Source organism: Idiotropiscis lumnitzeri, chromosome 12 (assembly GCF_059441095.1).
Source record: "Idiotropiscis lumnitzeri isolate Australia: NSW breed Sydney's pygmy pipehorse chromosome 12, RoL_Ilum_1.0, whole genome shotgun sequence".
NCBI lineage: Eukaryota > Metazoa > Chordata > Actinopteri > Syngnathiformes > Syngnathidae > Idiotropiscis > Idiotropiscis lumnitzeri.
The window spans coordinates 5,093,605-5,116,482 of NC_142402.1; the positions used below are offsets into that span (position 1 = coordinate 5,093,605).

General features: G+C 38.8%; 1 protein-coding gene across 1 annotated transcript in view; it reads left to right on the forward strand.

The window, feature by feature from the left end:
• Positions 1-22,878, forward strand: part of brinp2 (BMP/retinoic acid inducible neural specific 2) — a 194,799-nt gene that overhangs the window by 80,484 nt on the left and 91,437 nt on the right. Inside the window, exon 2 of the mRNA XM_088311154.1 lies at positions 2,792-3,232. Coding sequence (XP_088167280.1) covers positions 2,859-3,232 — 374 coding nt within the window. The 5' untranslated portion in view covers positions 2,792-2,858. The remainder of the gene's footprint in view (positions 1-2,791; positions 3,233-22,878) is intronic.

Genomic DNA, 22,878 nt, shown 5'->3' on the forward strand with positions numbered 1-22,878 from the left:
TTCTATTCAGCAAATAATGCTGACAAATGGCCAATTTCTTATTATTACTTTGTAAGTGATCATTTGGGTTTATACAATAGTCTCTATAAAAGGGTGTTTTCCAATTATAGAGGAATCACACTCCTCAGCCTCCCTGGCAAGGTCCACTCAGGGGCACTGGAGAGGAGGGTCCGTCGGGAGGTCGCAGTGTGGTTTTTGTCCCGACCATGGAACTGTGAACACTCTCGGAGGGTCCTTGAGGATGCATGGGAGTTCGCCCAATCTACATGTGATTTGCGGACTTGGAGAAGGAGTTCGACCGTATCCCTCGGGGGTTCTGTGGGGTGTGCTTTGGGAGTACAGGGTACCAAGCCCACTAATACGAGCTGTTCAGTCCCTGTACTGCTGATGTCTGGTCTGCATTGCCGGCAGTAAATCGGATTTGTCTCCAGTGAGGGTTGGACTCTCCCAAGGCTGCCCTTTGTCTCAAATTATGTTCAGAACTTTTATGGACAGAAATTTTAGACGTAGTCAAGGAAATTAGGGGATCTGGCACCTCCAAATCTGAGACCATGGTTCTCAGTTGAAAAATGGTGGAGTGCCCTCTCCAGGATGGGAAAGAGATCCTCCTCCAAGTGGAGGAGTATCTTGGAGTGAGGGAAGGATGGAGCGTGAGATCGACAGGTGGCGCGGGCATCTGATTCGGATGCCTCCTGGACGACTCCCTGGTGAGGTATTCTGGGCATGTCTAACCGGTAGGAGGCCCAGAGGATGACCTAGGACACTCTGTGGAGACTATGTCTCCTGGCTGGCCTGGGAACGCTTGGGCATTCCTCTGGAAGACATGGCTGGGGAGAGGGAAGTCTGGGCTTCCCTGCTGAAGCTGCTGCCTCCGTGACCCGACCCCGGATAAGCAGCAGATAATGAATGGATGGATGGACAATAGTCACCGCCTTGTTGGGTTGGCACGTTGCTCTGATATATCAGCATGTCTGCCATATTGGATGAGGCAGCTCTGCCTAATAAACTAATGCAAATAAATTGACTAAGCACATTAAGGGGCAACTTGCAAGTGGACAGACTTAATGTCCCCCATTTACTCACACCCATCAATATATTTGGGAAATACACAAATATGAAGTATGTCACTATTAATGTGATGATTATAAATGTTTACTCCTCAAAGGTTAAAGTTATAGGTAAGCAGAAAATCGGCATTGACGATACTTTTGAAATTTTTTTTTAACCAGTATAGAGCTACCAATTTGTTACACTGTTACTATATAAACTTTCACACAGGGGGGATGATATGTTCACATTTAGCGCATAAATCATTACACATACACAAACATGAGTTTAATTGTTGCCACATTATATATCATATGCCAATTTGTGCCAGTAATATACTAATTTGTGTCCATGAAAGAGAGGTTATTTGATGAAGAAATACACATTTGTGGCCATCAAATGGATGTGATGTGCAATCAAAATACTATTTAGCGGCTTTGCCATCATTTCCATCTACAACATGGACATCTGGGTAAGCAAATGTGGTGCCAATTAGCTAGAAAGTGCAATACAAAATGTCCTTCACTTTACGAGTTCTGGAGTAGGTGCACTCAAGTTGGTTACCCGGCAACTGTACCGGAATTTTATTTATAGCCTATAATTAATTGTATTCATTTGTATTGTTTGCATGTTAAAACTACTTTGTGGCCACAATGAGTGTTTTATGATTTATGTTGCAAGTCTACCTAATTCCTGGCCACAAATGACCTGGATTAGAGCAACTATCTGACTCACCCCATGCCCATTGTCATGTGTAAGGCTCCGTTAATAAGCACTTTTGCAACAGTTTTACTTGATGGCCGTACACAAAACATCACCGACATCCAGTTTAACTCACTCAATGCCAGCACAGGTAAAAAAAAAATAAATAAACAGATAATAATAATAATTTGGCTTCTTTACCTGTCAGTGGCAGTGATTAAATTTAAAGCCTTTCACTTCATTGAATGCTTTCATTTGACATGTGGTTTTACTAATTCCCTTTGCGAAGGGTAATAATCCTCGATTACAGAAAGAAAAAAAATTTAAATGAAACACCTTGCGTATTTTATTTTTCCTGTGTATATATGCAACTATCCACCAGAAATTAATTCACTAATTTGTTTGCAAGCCAAACAGGGAATACTTAAAATCCCATTTCATTTCAAGCATCTTCTGTGCTACTTTGCATATTCTGTCTGATATGCTCATTTGTCTCAGAGGACTTCATCCCATTCAGCGATATTTTTTAGTCATTTATAGTGAAGTAAACAGCAAACCTCTACTTTCTGAAGGCCAAGAGTCACCAATTATAACAGAATTGTATGTGGGTGTATTTGTACTAACAAAATAAATGCATGACAAACTGTTTGGTATTTTATCTTGATATACAGTAAATTTGTGATTCATCCTTTGGCTGCCGTTTTTTTATGAGTGCACCTTTTTGGGGTGGGTGGTAGAATTAATATTAAACCAGAGAATTTTCCCACTCTGGTTTTAGCTCCGTGTATGGCGGTGGTTAATATTTGCTCTCGTCTAGGAAGAAGCATTATTCCAGTCATTTGTCCAATTGCTGCTATGAATCATTCGAGTTATACTTCTCAAACAGCACACAAAACTTGCATTTACGTGGAATGAATGGTCATAGACATCCACAATGGCCTCCACTTGTTTGCTATTGTATATCGACAATTTCTTTAAATTCTATATGTCAAAAATGTGTCTTTAGATGTAGCAGTTGACACCTCCTGTTTTCTTGTTCCAGGGCAGTGGGAGGTGACTGTCAGAAGAAATGCCGGTCCGAGGTGCCCTAGTACATCACCACCGGGACCATGGCAACTCAGTGGCCTGTGAGAAAAGAGGAGTGCTCCCATGGATCTGCCTCTCCTGCTAGATGGTCGGCATCCTCCTTGATGCTTCTATGGTTGCCGTGGGTGTTCTTATGGCTGCTGTGGCCCATCCGAGCTGAACAAGTGGCCAGCGGGGGACATGTGGGCAAAGGGCTCCATGGTTCCCTGTCGTCCCCCTCGTCATCTTCCTCCTCCTCTCCCTCCAGTTCCTCAGTGTGGGGCTTCAGCACAAGGCAGAGTGGAGGGCAGTTGGACTGGCTGCTGTCAGAAAAGGGACCTTTCCACCGTTGTCCTGAGTACACGGAGTTCAGAGAGAGGTTCCAGCAGGGATTTTCTACCAGATACAAGATTTACAGGTGAGATGGGTCTAAGGCTGCATATGTTGCCAGTGTTTTGTGTTGAGGTGATCTATGGAAGGGTTTCGATAAGCAACAGGTCAAACAAGAAATAGAATAAAATCTCTCTTAACCATTTTTTCAAGCAAGCTGCCTCGCATATTGCTTACCAAGGTTTTTAGACGTATGAATCATTATTAGTTTGCTGCTCTCATCTCATACACTCTATAAGGGTAATGTAAATGTTTATTGATACTTTATATGAAAGGTGGGATATTGTTTTTTTTCTAGATTAAAAAAAATCTGTCTAATTTATCACACTTTAATAAAACATCTTACATTGAGTTAGGTAAATTTTCACCATTCATAAATTTCACCTTAAATGACCTTCAATGTGGGATTTGTTTGCTATATATCCTAATAGGGGGTAACCCAGATGGCCTACTTTAGTCTGCACTTTTCAAAGTTATTATTATTATTATTATTATTATTAGCAGACAAGTTAAAGTTTATGCCATTTTTATTTAGGTTTCTTAAGTAGCTTAAAAAACATCAATAGCAATAGATACCCAGCTTTATTTTACAAATAGACAAATACAGCTGAGCCCCGTAGGTAATATGGAAAAGAACATCGGATCCAAACTAATTCAGTTTTGTTTTGAGGATTTTAACCATGTTTGCCAATTTAAATATGCAAAATTACACATTTTCTCAACTACAAAATTAAAAAAAAAAGCTTATTTTCTCATAAAAGTAAAAACATGACACTTTTATTAACGTATTTTGTGCGGCTCAACAAAATACTGTAGCAGGGGGAGGTTTTTTTTTCCCCCCCACTGCTGGAGATATGAATTGTGGGAAACTAATATGTTTCTTTCATAAAAGCTGATCCCGTGTTACCACATCTAAATGAAAGAGAAGCAAATAAGAAACTGCAATATTAAGTCAGCTTTCCTCTCCTGTGTTAATATGCTTTGGTTGCCTCAAAGTTTTGAAAGAATTGAAAAACGCTCAAGGCATTTTTACTTTCGAGCTGCTCTTGACAATTTTTTTTTATTGTTGTGTTAGTAAATGCTAATTTATTGTAATCTAATGCCCCAAAAAATTAAATAAAAACAAAAACAAACCAATCAAGATGCGCTGCATGCGTTTTTGAATGAACAACTTCATATCTCTATCTATCTATATATCTGCGGCACGGTCGACGACTGGTATGCACGATGGCCTCACAGTGCAGAGGTCCGGCCTGTGTGGAGTTTGCATGTTCTCACTGTGCCCGTGTGGGTTTCCACCCACATTCCAAAAACATGCATGGTTGATTGAACGCTCTAAATTGGCCCAAGTTGTGATTGTGAGCATGGACATTTGTTAGTCTTTGTGTGACCTGCGATTGGCTGACAAGTCGTCCAGAGTGTAGCCTGGCCGCCACCCTTGTGAGAAAAAAGCATCTTAGATGATGGATGGATAATTTTGCAGCTTGGTGTCAAACATTAAGATGGGCAATTTTAGAATCTCTACAGCATTTATTTGTCCTCTAATGCTGAGTGACCATTTTGTCAAGTGATCAAATTACAAAGTACTGCACCATTTCCTTTCTCAAGTTGGAACCAATATTTGTACTTCTTTCAAATCTCACTCCTCCCTTACTCCATTTATAAGCCCTGTAGAAATTTAGAGATTATTTTAGCTCAAAGCCTTGAAATTGTCACATTTATTTATGCCTTGGGAGATGCCGACTTCCATGAAAGCCATTTTAACTCTCTCTCATTCTCTGAGTCTTATGTGGGAGCTTTTTGAGAATAGTTAAATCTGTCATTTATTTGTACCTATTTAGGTCTTGAATTTCAGAGGAACTAAAATTCAAGCATATGCCTGCTTTCTTTTTTTTTTTTTTTTTTTGGTTACGTGGTCAGTAGGAGAATATAAATGTATCCAGCCACCTATTCATTTTCTGAATCACTTGTCCTCATTCAAATGGCGAGTGAGCTGGAGCCGAGGGTACTCTTGACTGACCACCAAACAATCACAGAGCACATATTGACAAACAATTATTTACACTCATATTCACATTAATTAATTTAGAGTCTTCAGTTAACCTACTATGCATGTTTTTGGACTGTGGGCGTACCGGGAGAACACGGGAAGGCCTGGTGTGAGTTCCAAACGAGCTGTAGCATAAATGTCTCCCAATGAAGGCCTCTTAGTGCTTTGCCATTGCTTTATCCACACACACAAGGTCTTGCTAAATTTTGATACTGCGTTACCAGGAGACTACATAGGAAAGCACTAACTAATGACAATGTGAAAGTGTCGCATGAAGTAATACCATGACACATAATGTAGGGTCATAAAGTTAGCTTTGTCACTGCACAATATTGACAGTCAAAATTGAAAAGATTGAATTGTCAAATTTGGGGAATAATAATAATAATAATATGCATTTATTCATCAAAGCAGCATTTTTAGAAGACTCATGATTTTGTCTCTTCCTTAGTTGTGAAGCAACTCATTAATTTAGATTTGTCCATTGCCATGGTCACCTGTTTGCCTTTGGACAAGCAGCCACAATATGATCAAAACTGTATGCAAAGGTGAAATTCTGCATTCTAAATTGATGAAGTTTCAAATATTTCAATAAGCTTGTTTGTTACTTATCCATAAAAAACATAATTATGAGGAATATACTGACTAAAATGTTATTCTTAACTCAAATGATGTCAAGAGTCAGTCATTTGTTTAATCAACCCAAGATCTGACGGCAACAAAACAGCAGACAACAGAGTACGGAACGCTTTTGACTGCTTTTTACGTTAATAGGATTCATAGGTTTCTACAATTCATTTGGTTCATAGTTGTTGACAATAAATAGGTGGCAAAAGAACAAAAATTGTAACAAAAGTGTTTATATATTGTTGGTTTCAAGTTTATTTTACAATCGTTTAAAAATCAAAAAGTTGTTAAATGTATCTGTCAAGCAGAGATGTTACTTATTTCTTGTCACTACTGAATCCTCTCAGCTGCCTCAGATCCCTTCACGCTTCTGCTTGCCAGTCGTATGCCCAGTTGTCGGCAAAAAAAAGCTCGGCAGTTTTTTTTCATTTTCCGAGGGTGATCATCCCGTCGTACAGTAGTTTGAACAAAACTCCTGAAGCCCACGATAACAGGTCAGCGTGAGTGCTTGACAAACAACTGACACCTTAGAAGTCATGCTCTCTGTCTCTGATTGATTACTTTGCCCCAAGCACAGTGGTTTCTTAAAAATTAAATTAGTGGTACGAGATGGAGCTAGAGAGGCACAGGGTTGCCCCCAGCACTTTCTAGGCGTGGCAGGCTGCCAGGCCTTTCTTGCCTCCCCTGCCAGGCTCAGTCAGGTGCGCGTTCCCAGTTCGCCACTTTGCTAATTATGAAGTGAAAAGGGGAGTGTCAGTCAAAATTACACTGGAGGAACCGCGTTTTCAAGCATGTACAAAAAAAATAATAAATAAATAAAATAAAATGTCCGTAATGCCAAAGTCCTCTGTGCAGCAAGTTTGGTTAAGCTATAATCACAACTGTTGTTAAGCTAATGACACATTGTTTACATCTGCCAGTGGCAGCACGCACTCGACCGTTAGGATGATAGCACTTCCGATCCTAGAATGGATGAAAACATAAATGAATTACCTGTTTTCCATGTTGACAAAAAAAAAACAAGGATGAACTGAAACTCAAAAATGCAATCTTAATTATTTGATTTGACATTTCCGGCATATAAACTCCCTGATTCACGTAATGTAATGACACAATGCACACTGTTGTCATCGTTGTAGTAGTGTGGCATGCTGCAATAATAATGACATAATGGCATTATTATTGTAGATATATTATAATGTAATTGCACACAACAAAAAACGAGATAGAAGTTTTATTCCGAAAACACACTTGTATTTATTATTGAAAGCCACTGCAGTTCAGAAATCAACATTGTGCTTGAATGTCGCAAAATACAAAAGTCAATTATAATTCCTGGTTAATTACATTTAGATAAAATATTGAATGGAAATCTTACCCCAATAAAAGTTTAGAAAAACATTTTCTAAATATTTTTATTTTTTAAATATATTAAATATATATGAAAAAAATAAAGTGTTAAAAACATGCAAAGATGGAGATCAATTTAGGACTGAATTGTTGAGATATATAGTGAAACTCTTTTTGACGCTCATTTTTGGGAGGGAGGTGGCAAAGTAGTCAGTCATGCTAATAGCCAAGTGTCGCTAATGTTAGCTGATGTGTGTCTCCAATCTCTGGTGCATCATGAGAGATCACAGCTGCCGTGAAATCGCTATACGTTTCGATCACGACGTCAGTCTATGTACAGCATGTGAAAGACTTACTTAACAACTTGGGATTTTATTTAGGAGAGTATTGAGCAAACTTATCTGTTTTACATTAGAAAAATATCATGGGTGAGAACAAAAATATTTCTGAATTGATACCCAGGCTGATTGTACATTTTGCCCTCCAAAGGAAGACAAATTCATTTTTCTGATGGTCACTATACTGCACTAGCATGGAGTCGGCCACACCTTAGTCATATTTCAATGTTTTCGGAAAACAAGAAAAAAACTGGTGTCAAATTTTTAGAAACCACATTGGTCTTTTTTGGTTGACATTATAAAACACACAACCAGATGTGTGCAAAAGTAAGCAAAATGAAAAAGACCCCCCATTTATTGCTTAACAAATAAAAGTGACCAAGTTGTTTCTTCATGTTTAACCTTAACCAGTTTTACATTCTCACCATTTAAGGGACACTCGATTGGGTTGAGCAATGGCACTTATTTAATAGGTCTCTGTAGAATTTATGTCAGCACTAAAATTCTGACCCTGGGAAAAACTCAGTCGTGATTTATTGTGATTGTTATTACTATGTTCACCACATCTTAATGATGCCCATTTTTTATGGCACTGAACCCTCTCTCATGCTTTTTTTCATCCATTTTGTTTGTCGAATCAAAACTGCAAAGTCAACAAGATGACGTGGGTAGATTAAAAAAATAATACACAGTCTAAAATGATGATTATTGTAAAAACACTGTGTACATACACATTCTTTCTGTGATCATTATTTCACTTTTAACCTTACTGCATGAGCACTCTAAAATCTAGTCCCAGTTTTGTAATCAAATTTGCAGCTGCGCCAGTGGGCATGTGGTAGAAAATGCCCACCTAGTGACACGCAGCGCGGTCTATCAAATTCACAAGCACACCAAACGAGACTTGTGATTGAAATATCAGGTGCATTGTGGGCGATGCAGTTCCGTGCGCCACATTACCCATCATGGCCTCAAACACAGTTGAGTAGACTTGGGCCTGGACCAAAATGAAGTTGCGGCCATTAGTGTACGTTGAGCCCATGGGCACCTCCCTCCCAAAATAAGGCTCAACAAAAATGAATCAACCAACCATTGAAATAATAAGATGCTTTTGGTGCTATGGTTGCACTCTTATAATATAATTATGCTATGGACTGTAGCTCGTTTGAGCCATTGAACCAACATAATCTCAATCATTAAATAAATATGGATGACTAAAATTGCAGATTCATGGTCTAATAAATAAATATACCAGATGAGCATTTATCCTCATTACAAATTGGTTGAGTGATAATTTATTCAATCGGCTTCAATAAAAGAGAATAGAACAATCAATACAGAGTTCTCCAAGAACACCAGCCAATCAAAAGGCGTACAATGAAACTAAGCCTCATCAAGCATATGGCAAAGCATATTTCAACAAAGAAAATTAACCACAAAAACACCAAAAGAAACAAAATTTACCAGAACAAAAATCTCTTTCACTCAAAAGAAATAATACAACCACATATTTTTGTCCCGGTTCCGGACAATCAGACTCTAAAAACGGGAGACTCCGTAGGAATTGAACAAAAATTGCATGAGGTCAACAAAAGTACAACAAAAGGATGCTGGGGAAAAAAAAACAGGAAAACGGGATAAACCAAGGCAAGAATAACAATAACGTACATTGGTTGTCATAAAAAGACAAGTCTGCCACAAACCCAAAGAAACCAAAACACACGAAACGAAGCTTAGAAACCAAAAAGTACTTACTATGAAAATGCAAAAACAGGTTGCGATCAAAACGTGGTGTGAACAATAGAAGATTCAACACTTGAGACAACGTCATGAGCAAGATGCGGAATAAGCCGACGGCGGGTGTCTGCTTGGCAGTCCTTTTATACTAAGATGTTTGAAAGTCATTACATTACATTACATAACAACTTTATGACAGGTGTGCTGCTGTAGGGAAACGCCTACCACTCCATCTGGAAACAGAATAAAACAACCAGAAACATGACAGTTTTCAAGTAATGTTAACAACTGTTCCACAAATGTACGCCTTTAACAAAACCACATCTGCTTATGTTCGTCGTGTTTGTCTCAGATCATAACTAATCTCTCAATTCTCAAACAACTTCTACACTAAATTATTAAATTAGTTTGATTTATAATTCTCAGTGCTCTTTTCACATATTGTGATTGGTTCATTAAAGTAATGTAAGACCAACCAATAGGAACCCAAATAATTTTCAATGGTGAAAAATGGACACTTTACTGGTAGATGTAACATTGCAGAATTTCCCAACATGACTCATATGTTGTTTCTCAATACGGTGCAAGAGAAATATCATAAACTACTAATACATCTATTTATGTAGCCACACATGCTTCTACATGGCATATAAACAACATCCATTTATGGAAAAGATAAATAACTGCTGAGCCACATCACAGATATCAAACAAGGCTTTAAAATTCACAGGGGTGTAAGACTTCAGAATCCATGATTAGTGCCTTGGGAGTCTGGTTAAATTGTTTCAGCAAAGAGTGATGTCTGAATGTCCCATTAGGAAATACATTGGTCTCTTAAAGGGCAAACGCACCATAAACAAGGCTGCTTAGATCCATGCATCCTCCTTTGATACAGTGATCCTGCACATTGCACTTTATGAAATAATTTTGTCAAATATGCAATATTCATCTATCCACATGTAATCGACACACATGAACAACAAATGGTAAATGGGCTGTCACTTGTATAGCGCTTTTCTACCTCCAGTAGTCAAAGCGCTTCACACTGTTACCTCATCTACCTACTGATGATACAGCATCAGGAGCAACTGGAAGTTCAAGGACACTTCAATGTGGTTACATTGGCTGGGGATGGAACCGCCAACCTATAAGTTGGGAGACGACTGCTCGACCAATGAAATATTCTGCATGTTATATTTATTGTGATGAGTTTGTGTTGCACAAATAAATGGATTTAACAGACAGAGAGATTCGGACGCCTTTCCGAGTCTGTTATTTCCATAATGCAACGGAGCCAATCTCCCATTCTTTATCACTCTTATTACTCGCAACCGGCTAGGTGAAATGAGCCCATCCGCGCTATTGCGACCGCATATGAGAAAGTTTTGTTCTACCGTCGGAATGACTCTCCCTGGGGGGCTTTATGTTGCACCATGAACAGGGTTATTTCCGAACCATATCAGCAAAAATACGTTCCCTGCAAGAGAGTGTCGTGCATAGTTGAGTCACTCATTTACCTGCTTTACATGATAGAATCATATACAGTTATCCTACGTTTTTCGTGGTTACTTGGGACCCGAACCCCGGCAAAAAGTGAAAAACCGCGTAGTAGAGGTTGAATTTTTATTATTATTATTCTATCCAACCACTATCCAAACTGTATCCTCACAAGGGCCACAGTAGGCTGGGAACACCTGGGACTGGTTGCGTTATTTTTCATTAAAATTTTTATTTTGAAGGAATTTACCTGTCTATTACGCTGTTGTGACACAAAAAAAAAGAATCGGTGTCGCAGAAGTAATCATGGCTTAACTTTGACTTTGTGCAATAACATCAACAGGGAGCTTTGGATAAAATGTAACACGGCATTCTAGTTATGGGAAGCTGTTTTAGGATAAACTTTAACAAACTTTTACACTTGCCGATGTTTCGTCATCCTTTTCTTCCTAGGTTAGGCTTCAAAAAATGCGCAACCAATCAGCTCAAGGGATAAATCTATTCGTGCTCTCATTGGTCCATCTTGCAGCCAGGAACCAATCACGCGCCTTCTATGAGTGCTTGTGGTTATGTATAAAACCATTGAATCAATTCAGCTCTTTGAAGCAACGTTTTTTTCCTTAATATGGCTGTATTTTTTTTTATGTAATAATTTCTTTTTTTTTATGAATATGCTGGAAATGTATGTCCATGTATGATTTGTTCAAGCATGTCCCTCTGTCTTGATTTGAGGACAATTCCAGGCATACTGGGCAATCATTCAAGTCAGAGCGGTCTTCAAACCACCAACTCCATGAGAATTGAAAACCATTTAGTTTCGCAGGATTACCTCAATGGAAGTAAGATAGAAATCAGAAAGACAGATAAAGGTAATGACTTAACAAGAATAACCGAGTGCGGAAAAAACGTGGCAGAGAAGTTGGAGGTCGTAATGTTTTTATCCTAGAGAGTGAATGAAGGGAAAGAAAAATCAGTGTCTGCACTGCTTGTGTGAGACAGGAAGACAAGTTGACTTTCCAGTTAAGAACAGATGGTGGCCACGTGCTGAGAACCTGTTAGTACGACCACAATATGTTGCTCGGTTGGATGCCTAATATTTTGCACTGAGTCAACTGGAAAAATGGAATGTCAAATGCATCAAGATGTTTTAAGGATGCCTGGCTCTCACCGGTTACATCATCTGGTAAAAGAATACTCGTTCATGAAATGATGGAGCACACACACAGTTCCATTTACAAACGCAAAATGGCACTGAGTGCCTTTCTGCAGACTTTTGCGAAGCCTGAACAATTCCGAGTTGCTAGGTTATTACATTATACACCTTCCCCATTTTCACATTTCCAATTACCCTTGTCAAGAGCTATTGAGTATTTACTGAGGGGGGATAAAAGGAAACATGCAGAACATATTTAGTTTTTAATCTTAATAAAAATGACATAAAATCAAATTGGAATACTGGATCAACACGTTGGTCTGTATGTGAATTAAACATTTTTCTATGCCTCAACCTACCACAAAGTTTAATGGGAATGCATTAAAAATGCTTACTTTTCCATTTCAGTCAAACTCTTTATGCTGTATCACACTATGAAATACTGCACCAATATTTATATGATAGTTTATCAAGAGAATTCATGCAATTTTGTTAACTGGGATTGTCTGATTAGTTAACATGACTCTGCAAGTACACACAGAGAAAGATTACTACCTACTGAGCGGAGGTGATTACAAAAAAAAAAACATCCTCAATGTTCTTCAGACAATGTTAGGCATTGGGCTGTGTCTGATTAGGTGTCAAACTTGTCATTTCCTTTGATTATCACGGCTTTTTTTTTTATCTGTGTGACTTTATTAGGTCGTTTGATCAGCAGTCTGGCAATTTTTGTTCTTTGTAATTATTGTTGGCAACACATGAATCACTAGGGCGAACGTTCCTGTTAGCTGGCTGCTCTTGACTTGCAAGCTTAATGTGTCGTCCTGTGTCATTGTCACCTGTGTCATCACCTGTCTGGGTTCTCGTTTGGCTCCTTTGGAGCCACGCCAACATGAATGGGTTCAACTAATGTATATTTTTTTTTATTTCACTGTATAATTACTAGAGGTCAGACTGGTACCCTAAATCACGTTTCACTTTGCGTGTTGATGGCAGCAAATAACTTCTGAATGGATTCAAATGGGTTTCTCATTGCACTTTTCCGAACGAATACGTCATTGTACGGGGGTAGGCAACTCTGGTCTTAGAGGGCCACAGCCCTACTTGTTTTAGAAATTTCCCTCTATGAACACACCTGATTCAAATGATCAGAATCATTATCAGGCTTTTACAGAGATTGCTGATGCGCTGTTCATTTGAATCAATGTTGGAAGAGGGAAACTTTTAAAACAAGCAGGACTGCAGCTCTCTATGACCGAAGTTAACTCTCCCTGTCCTCGTCCATGAAAAATCCAATTTGATCAAATGTAATTATATAATGCTATATCTACACCTCCATTGCCCAAAGTGTGTTACAAAGACTCACAATAACTTATTTGAAAATCTATTGACTCTTGTATATTATCAATAAAGTGTAAGGGACACGATTTTTAATATGTTGTATTAAACAATCAAATATCCAATTCGCAATGAATGGTTTCTCACATTGATACACATTAAGTGAGTATTGAATGCATTTAGCATTATGTTTGAAGCATTTCTGGGCGGAGCCAGCACAACGGCGTAATTGATTGTGAAGGCAGCGCATATGACGTAATCGAGCCAACGTCTCTGACTTGCTGGCTGCGAAGTGTGCTCATCGTGGTTTTTCTTCTGATACGTTTAGTTTTTGCTTGCTTTCACTTAGATTATGCCGATGCCGCCACGTAGCGTTGCTGGATTTTGATTGTACTGATGGGAGGGCAGCATGAGCCTTTTTGGGTTCCCCAATCAAGTCATTATACACGAAAAAGAGGGAGATGTGTAATTGCAGAAGCATTGATCAAAGGGCATTTGGAAAGGAGAAATAAAAGGTAGTAAAAGGTGATTAGACAAGTGTTATATCATCACTAATATGCATTGAAAATAACTCACTGAATCCTGCTGCACTGCAAACTGCCTACTTATTAAAACAGACACTGGCCCAGAATGAAATATTGACAAACTATAATCTGATGCAGATAAAACAGTGACATTTCATAACATTTCTAGATTTCTAAAGCTGGGCACTCGACCCTTTTTTGCCGGCCTCGACCATCAGCCTTATTCATACAAAAATGCTACTGGGGCATACCATTATAAGGGTGCGGTGGTGGTGGTGGTGGTGGGGGGGAGCAATACCGCAATCCCTAAAACAATCATTATCTGGCTGATTTACTATTCAAATCTGCTTACTTTATTATGGGATTGTTATGGTGGTAAGTGTTTTGCCAAACCAATGTGGGTTAACAGTTTGATTACCCCTCTGTTCGCTCTGTCTGTGTTAATGCAGCCTCTCTTGTAATGGTTTGCCCCAGTAGCAGGTGGGAGGCGTGTGTTACGTGATGTCAGAATAAGGAAATACAGGTACGCTTGCTCTCACACTGTTGTCTCACGTCTCTTCATACTCAAAGAGTTGGTAGTGGCGCTTCTGATGCGTTCAGAGGCAATTTTTGTCGATTCATGGGCTGGACTAAAATCCACCTCCGGCCTTTGTTAATCGAACACCTTTTTTTAAATTTGTCACCCCCCGCCCAAAAAACGGATGTCCGGCCGGGCCAGAGGGTCGGAACTTTACGCCCCGGGACAGACTACCCAGCTCTGATTATCATGCATACAACTAAGTACGATTTGGGACTTTTAAGTGCGCCTTATGACTGCGAAAATACGGTAATATGCGTGTGTATAATACAACATACTTATACCCACATAGTATACTCAATCTGTGAATGATTAACATTTCTACCACAGAATCATGAGGACAATGACACTCTCAATCAATAAAAGAGAGAAGACAGCAAACCCCACTCCAACCTCTTAGATAGATGGCAGTATAACACAATTGGGATTTATACAAGAGTGACCGAATTACGAGGCATGTTTTGCGTAGTTTTCCTGCAATAAACACTACTATGTCCTTGGCTTTTGTGTGCTGTGAGACTCCTTTAATTAAACAATAAAAAATGAGCTACTTGTCATTGCCATCTTCAGAATCTGAAGGCGACCCCGTTGGGCCAGTGACATAATCTCAAACTAGCGAGTCGGCGTTCCGAGCTTACTGCAATTTTTTTGTATCTGCTCCAAACCGTACCGATAAAGGCATTCAATTCTATTTATGTTGACTGTTAATGTACACCAGTGTGTTACAGTTGTGGTTGTTTGTATGGTCTATAAACAAAGTGTCTCGAAGATTAAGCCGTGCACGTTTCCTTACACGCGGACCTGCATGTACTGTGAGACTGCAAATGGCTCATGAGATATGGAACCTTTGATCGCTTTGCAGTCACTTGGATAACTGGTGCGATTGCAATGGCCATGCGCAATTTGCGGTAACTTGATCTAATTCCAACCGACAGCGAATATACTTTGAAGAGTTTGATGCTGCCATTGTTATTGTTATCTATTAGCAGATATTAATACACAACCTTATCCCACAAGAGGAAGTACTACGTGCATAACAAACATAGTTCCACTTCAAGCCGACCTTCCCAGAGTGTCATTGAAAAAGCCCCTCAAAAACTACATGGATGACTCTATTGGCCTTTGATTTCAGACTGATTCGAACAATATGTTATAATTTAACTTCTTGCCACTCCCAAACAAATAAGAAAAACTTACATTTTCTCTGATAAATTATTTGATTTGTGAGTTCTTAGTATTGCTTTGATAGCTACATTTTGGCTCATTTAAAGTTGGTATCTGAGATTACAGTAGAATTACACCTTCTTGATAGTATAGTCTAATTTGATTGCAATTTTACTTTTTTTACTTATAGTTTGGGTATCCAAATAATTGTATCTATCAATACATTGAGGTTTGAGTGGAATGTAAGTGTTTGCAATGTAAAATGAAGCAGATGCAGAGAAACATCTCATTCATTGGGTTGTCGTGGTGGAGAGTTTGCCTGAATGATCCTAGGTGCTGAATTGGCTGGGGCTTGATGTCCCTAATAGAGTCACCCAAGGGTAAGAAGTCCTTGGTAAGGGACCAGACAAAGCCAGATTTAAATGACTTCCAATGATGGCTACCAGACTCTCCTTGACGCATCTTGGACTCAGCAAAGGGTCTTCTTGAGTGGAGTTGAACTTTACCACTCAAGAGTTGCACCAGGTGAGAGAAGTCAAGCAGGTGTGTACATACTTTGTGCTGGGCTTTGTGCCGAATAGTTGGGGTCTGGTGTGGTGGAGGAGAGCTATCCTTTCTCAACATTTGGTCGGGGGGGACAGATCCTGCTCTTTGTTTATGCCTATGTACCCAACCAGCAGCTCAGAGTGCCTGTCTTTTTTTGCAGTTCTTGGAGGCAAGCATGTGAAGGATCTGATTGGGAGGAATCCCCCACCCCAGTTGTTCCTCTAAAAAACCCCACTCCTATCTAAACCTGGACAGTGCTTTGTTATTGGACTTATGCGGTCATCACATTTGCCCGTGGTGAGTCATTATGGTGGAGCATCGGGGTGTTGAGGCTGTTATGTTGATGACTTACATTGTGGTCATCTCATCGGACTTGCGGCTGCAATCTTGGATGAAAGGCTAAATAGGGGGTGGGACTGAGAAATGGTGTGTTTTTCCAGAATGAGGGGCTTAGATGCAAGTCTGAGAACATCTTTCAATCGCCACTGTCAGAAGGACCTGCAATTTAGAGCTTAGATCGATGTTGAGTTATGCCATCAAGAAGCCTGTGGAGAAAATGGTGAAGCAGTGGACCAGTGACACATTAAACTGGCACTATAAGACTGGTTAGAGTGCATTGATTGAAGTGTTTTTGAAACTTCAGCTGGCAGCTTGGATGAATATACAGACACTGTGCCATTGTAGACTGCGAAAACAGGTTCTGACCAAACTTTCTGCAGGTTCAACAAGAAGAAGCTGTGGTTCACTGTCAAACTTTGGCATCTTGAAAAAGCAAGGACGACTTTAGAAGTGAAGACAGAGGCCTTTCCAACCAGGCCCAAAGCCAGATGGCAAATTAACATCAGCAAGAGGAGCTATGACAAAAAGCTGAAAATAAAATTCTGCGAATGATTTGTCTGCAATCACTAACTAACTACAGGACATGTCTGTGCTAACAAGCTAGTTCCAGTTTTCAAACATATCTTCAAGAGATCCTTGGAGCTGTATGGAATCCCATCCTACTTAAAATGCTGAACCATAATCACAGTCCCCAAGAAAGCGGCAATACTGGGACTCAACGACTTCACCACCATCTGCATGAGGATGCCTCCATGATGCCTCCTCTCGCTACTGCACTTCTCACTAGATAAAAGCAACCACACCTCAATGGACTCAGCCTTCAAACTCCCAAAGTTAGCACAGGGCACCACAGTCATCTGCTTTCATCAACAATGGTGACAATAACAACAGAAAGTAGAGCTGCAGGTATTCTGCTGCGTCCAAAACAAACTGGATCTGAACACACTCAAGACCGTAGAGGTGATTATGGACTTCAGCATACATCCTTCGCCTCAGTTCCCTCTCATGCTGTCCAACTGCTAAATATACTTTTCTGAGCTTTTACACAAGTAAAGATTTTAATTCCTCACCCAAAACACCCACAATGGAGGTGTGTTCCTCCATTCATCCCTGCTCATTCCTGCTCTCCAAATATCAGCCTCTTCTAAGTAAATAACTGGGTCCTCACTTTTCTCTATCACAAAGTGAGGAGCCACCCCGTACCGCCCCTGAAGCTAAACACACACACCTACTTTCTCGAGCCAGTTGGGATGCCCAACGAGCATATGCTGGAAAGAGGTGCTAAGAGCGGTTAACAAGGCCGAGATGCCAGGCTCCCCAGCTGGAGCTCTACTGCTCTTAACATTTTTCACATACTTACTGTTGTCCATACATGAGTCTGATGAAGACACGCTGCAAGCGGTCTCCCCTCATTGGCTGGAATTTCACTGTTTCAATTATTTAAGTAAACAGGCCCACTTTCTCTGTGCAGACAGCTGCACGACCGACAAGCGAGTCTGGGAAAGTGACGCTATGAGCAGCCACCCTGGCCTAGGTGCTGGGCTCCCCTGTGACAGACCATTCAACAGCTATTTTTATGATTGTCATTTCTCAGAGGATTGCCTGGTTAAGAGTAAAACTCCCAGGGCTTGGTCATTTACCCAATTTAGAATTAGAATTAGAAATCCCTTTATTGTCATTGTACTCAAGAGTGCAACGAGATTAGAGATTTACCAGAGAACTACCGCAGCCTGGTCATTTGGAAGGTGTGAAAAAGCAGCAATCACTTGGACTTGTTAACCTACAAAAGTGGATTGGCCGGGCGATTAAACTTGTTGCAATTACCACAATCAAACCTATCACAAATCACACAAATGACTATTGATTGCACTAATGTTAGCATGTGCAAATGGTCAGATGTATTTTGTTGTATAAAAAAATAAACTTACTTGTTTCTCACATTATCATGTGTCTCAATGTTGTATAAAGATAGACACTTGGAAAAATGAAAATGAAGAAAAACTGGAAAGGAGATTAAAGATCCTTTGATATAAACCAGGTGTGGACAACCTACTGCCCCGGGCCACATGTGGCCCGTTTAACATTTTAATCCGGCCCCCCAAACTTGAAAAAAATTAAATTAATAAACGTTGCTAATGTTTTATTTTCTAAATACTCTGGTGCGTCAAACACTGACATTTTATTGTAATGCTTTTGTTCATTTTCATTTAAAATTAAATGTATTTTTTTTTCACCGATGAGGTGAGGTTACCAAAACACTCCATCTATCTGCTCCTGGTCCGGCCCCTCTGTCAAATTTTAGAACCCATTATGGCCCACCAATCAAAAAGTTTGCCCACCCCTGATATAAACAAAAGTAAATGGTGCTAATTGACAATATTGTAGAATCAAGGTTTAGGTGCAAACAATTTAACCACGCGGGGTGAATTCTTCAAACACACAATCTTTTAAAAGTTTGGAAACTTTTCTGACCTGTGATATGATGATACCTCTGTACATAAATAAATAATTTCTCTGTTGCAGAAAGACTTATGAATAATAAAACTGCACATGTATCCATGCCTTTGCAAAAATGCACGACTGAAAAGCTGCATGCCAAGACAGTCAGTATGTATATTTTAAAACAATGACTTGGACAGTTTTTTTTTCTTTTGACACGCAAAGTATTAAATATTGGTTTTAAAATTAGGTGGAGGCTTTCTAATTAAAAACACACTTCATTAATTTTTATCAGAACTACTGAAAGAGACCTCCAGTCAAATCATTGGCTTTATTTCTTGGTTGGAAGTCAGATGCTAGATACAAATAATAAACACCTAACATAGCTTTTAGTTTTGCATAAAAATATGACGCATCACATTCCTGTCATACATGCACATTTTCAAACAGTTTGGCCGACAGCATAGTTCTCAAAATAGCTAAGAGATATTGCAAAGGTAACGTTGAACGTTAAATAAATACTTTAGTAGTTTAATAAAAGCGTTTAATTAAAGAATCACAACATAGGGGAAATAGCATAGTTGCGATGTAATATTATGCAGGGAGAGAGACATTAGTATCATTAATTTATATTTTAATTTTCTGCTTTAACTGTCTTTCTGTTGAATTCTTGCTATTTTATGTTACACTGTATGTAAGGTGATTTGTTACAGCTTCAGCTGTTCTGAAATGTGTTGTAGAAATATTTATATTGTATTCTTAGTGTTGGTGTGCTGTTCAGCAGCTTCTTGTTGTCCTTCAATGTTTTTTTTTTTGTTTTTTGTTTTCTTTATGCAGGAGAACCGTTTAATTAGGAATACAAAGTGTTGCAGTGTTCTATAACTCCTTTATTGTTGTGCTAGTATGGTGTCTTTGATATATGTATTAAAAAAAAGGTATTTTGTACCACTGTACCACACCACACCAAATATTGTGGGCCCCCTCCAGCATAAATTGCCCTTTCTTGTCTTAGCTTCTGCAGCTTTTACTTTATATATATATATATATATATATATATATATATATATATATATATATATATATATATAGGGCTGTCAAAATTAACTCAGGTGATTCATCCAAAAATATTTAACTCAGTAAAAATATTTTACTCAATTAACTCAGTTTGATTTATTTAAAAAATAATTAACATACATTGCAAATATTGCGCCATATTAGCTGTACAACATTAGCATGCCTCAGAACAGAACATCGTGTTCAATTTACCACTGGACCTTGCAAACCAACACTGCTGTTGTGTGGCGCTTGTGGGCGGTTGTGAGAAATGTTTCAAAGAAAAATGGCTGTAAAGGTGTCTCCATTTCAATCGTATTCAAGAATCAAAGAAAGCTATTAGAACAGTCTTTGAATTAGATATACTTCATATTGGGTGATTTTGCATCAATTCCAAGATATTATTCTAGTAAATATCTGTTACAAGCTTCGCAAAAAACTGTAGTTGAAAAATGTGATTAATCGTGATTAATCATGGAATATTTTTGTGATTAGTTAGAAAAATGAATCAATTGACAGCACTAATTAATATATATATGTATATATATATATTTATATATATATATATATATATATATATAAATAAGTTTAATATATATATATATAATTTTAATATGGCAATGTTTGGATTTGTGCTTTGGAAAAAAGCTGGCGGAAAATGAGTTAAATGTCTATTTAATCAAGATGATATATCTATATATGATATATACTATATGAAGTGGTGCCTATACGAGAGCTTTGCACATGGCGTTCTTTACTTTTTATTTCACCTTTGGTTTTTCCTGTGCAGTTAAGTTTCCTTTGAACATATAAACATTGAATGATATGGTTACAAAAGATGAGTCCTTCTGCATCAAGGCCCATTACCATGAAGGATTGATTGTGAGCAGTGAAGCACCATTTTCATGCTGTAACTTGAAGGTAGGCACTCAACCAACCTCAGCTCCAAAATTTGTCACCAGGAGTATTTGGGTCACTTATTAATAATATGGGAAACTGTTCCTGGATCCGCTCATTATAAAGTTTCTGGTCTGCTCACTTTCAACTCACAAAGCTCACATAATAACCTACAGCTTGGAACAAATAAATTGGTGCCAGAAAGAAGTGCAAACTCTGAATAAAACTTTTTCCTTCCACCCTACTTTCACACATAATCATGTGAGTTTTACTCCATGTGAATGATATATTTTCACATGAAATTTCTACATAATAATTTACTGAAGTATGAATGAAAAACAACTTAATTTTACTATATTGACATTGCAAAACAAGCAGGAGAGCTAATTTCCTCCACCAAACTTATACAGTTCACTTCACTGAATGTTATTCTACACATGTAAACATTACACATTTAAAGAGAAATTACTGGAATTGTTAGTATAGTTGCAGATTATTGTTTAACTGACAAAAGTCAACACACAATTTAGTATAATATTGCACAATGATATGACGCACATTTATCTGGAGTGGTTTAGGCCAAATTCACAAAGCATTTGCATGCGTTTTCAAATTGTGTTTTGTTGTCGTAATGTGTCTGAAATGTGCTAAAACTGGCACATTTCAAGAAATATTGATTAATGTACTATCCCTGTTTAAAAAAAAAAAGAATTACAAATAAAAAAAACAGTCATTTGAATGAAGGACTAAATTAAATATGCTTGTTTCAATTGTGAGTCACTGATGGTGTAGTGGTACACTTGCCTGACTTGTGTGCAGGTGGCGCGGGATCGGTTCCCACTCTGTGACAGTGTTTGTGTGTGCCCTGTGACTGGCTGGCGACCAGTTCAGAGTGTAGTCCGCCTTTCGCCCGAAGCCAGCTGGGATAGGCTCCAGCACCCCCCACGACCCTGAGCAGAATAAGCGGTGCTGATGCTGACATACAATTGTACACTTAAAATATATCAGCGCAAAGGCGGCACTCATATAAGAACAGGTATTGCAAGATGAAACTAATGCTTTTGAAGTTATTGTGCAACACGGACCAAATGTCTTGACTTATGCCATATAAAAAAGTCTCTCAAATATCCCATTCCTAGCAGCTGCGCTGCTATAAAGTGATTGTTATAGTCATCCTGAGAGCCATCGGATAGGCTCTGTCTTTTTCTGACAACTAATAATGTCCAGGTGTTATTTTCAAACATGTTGCCAGCAGAAATCTCCAAGGAGCTACTCTGCAAAGTCAACAGAGTTTCTTTCTTTTTCTATTATGGAAACTAAATTTCGACTGTTTCAGCTAAACTAAATGCCAGGGCTGCAGGTGCAATCACGGCTGTGCTAAAACAGTTTAATTAACATCATCTATCATCATTAGCCAAATAGTCAGCCAACGGTCTTACTGTTAACTCTTGGAAAGCAAAGCGAGGCGAGAAGAAAATGATGCACAGCTCATGTTAGATTTCTGCCCATCTCGGCTCAGCCTCCTTGCCAAAGCTCAGTCACTGTGGAGAAGCGCAGCAAACACATCAGTTAAAATCAACCCCAGTTAATCAGCGTATAACCGCTGGCTGCCATTCTCCCTGGATTAAGCATTAATCTGAAACCAATGCTCAGTGAGCCGAGTGATAGCCAAGGACTAATAGGGATGCAATTAATGACTATTTTGATAGTTGTCTAGTCATGATTGATTAAAACGATGAATAGTCTTACGGAATGCAAAGTATAGCTGCTCTAAGGTTGTTATTTTTTACTTTGGTTAAAAAAAATGATAATGATTCAGAACATTGCCTATAACTTAAAACTAATGAGACTCGAATTTACAAAAATGCATATTGACGAGCAACAATGCTTGTGTGTACAAAGAACAGAACACGATACTACTGTGGTCATAAACAGCAGGCTCAGGTATTTTCTGGAACTGCTTTGGCGCAGTTTGTGTTGAACCTGTGCTGGGTGCAAAACAATCTCAGATGATGAAGGTATTCAAGGGTGAAATATGCTGCTCA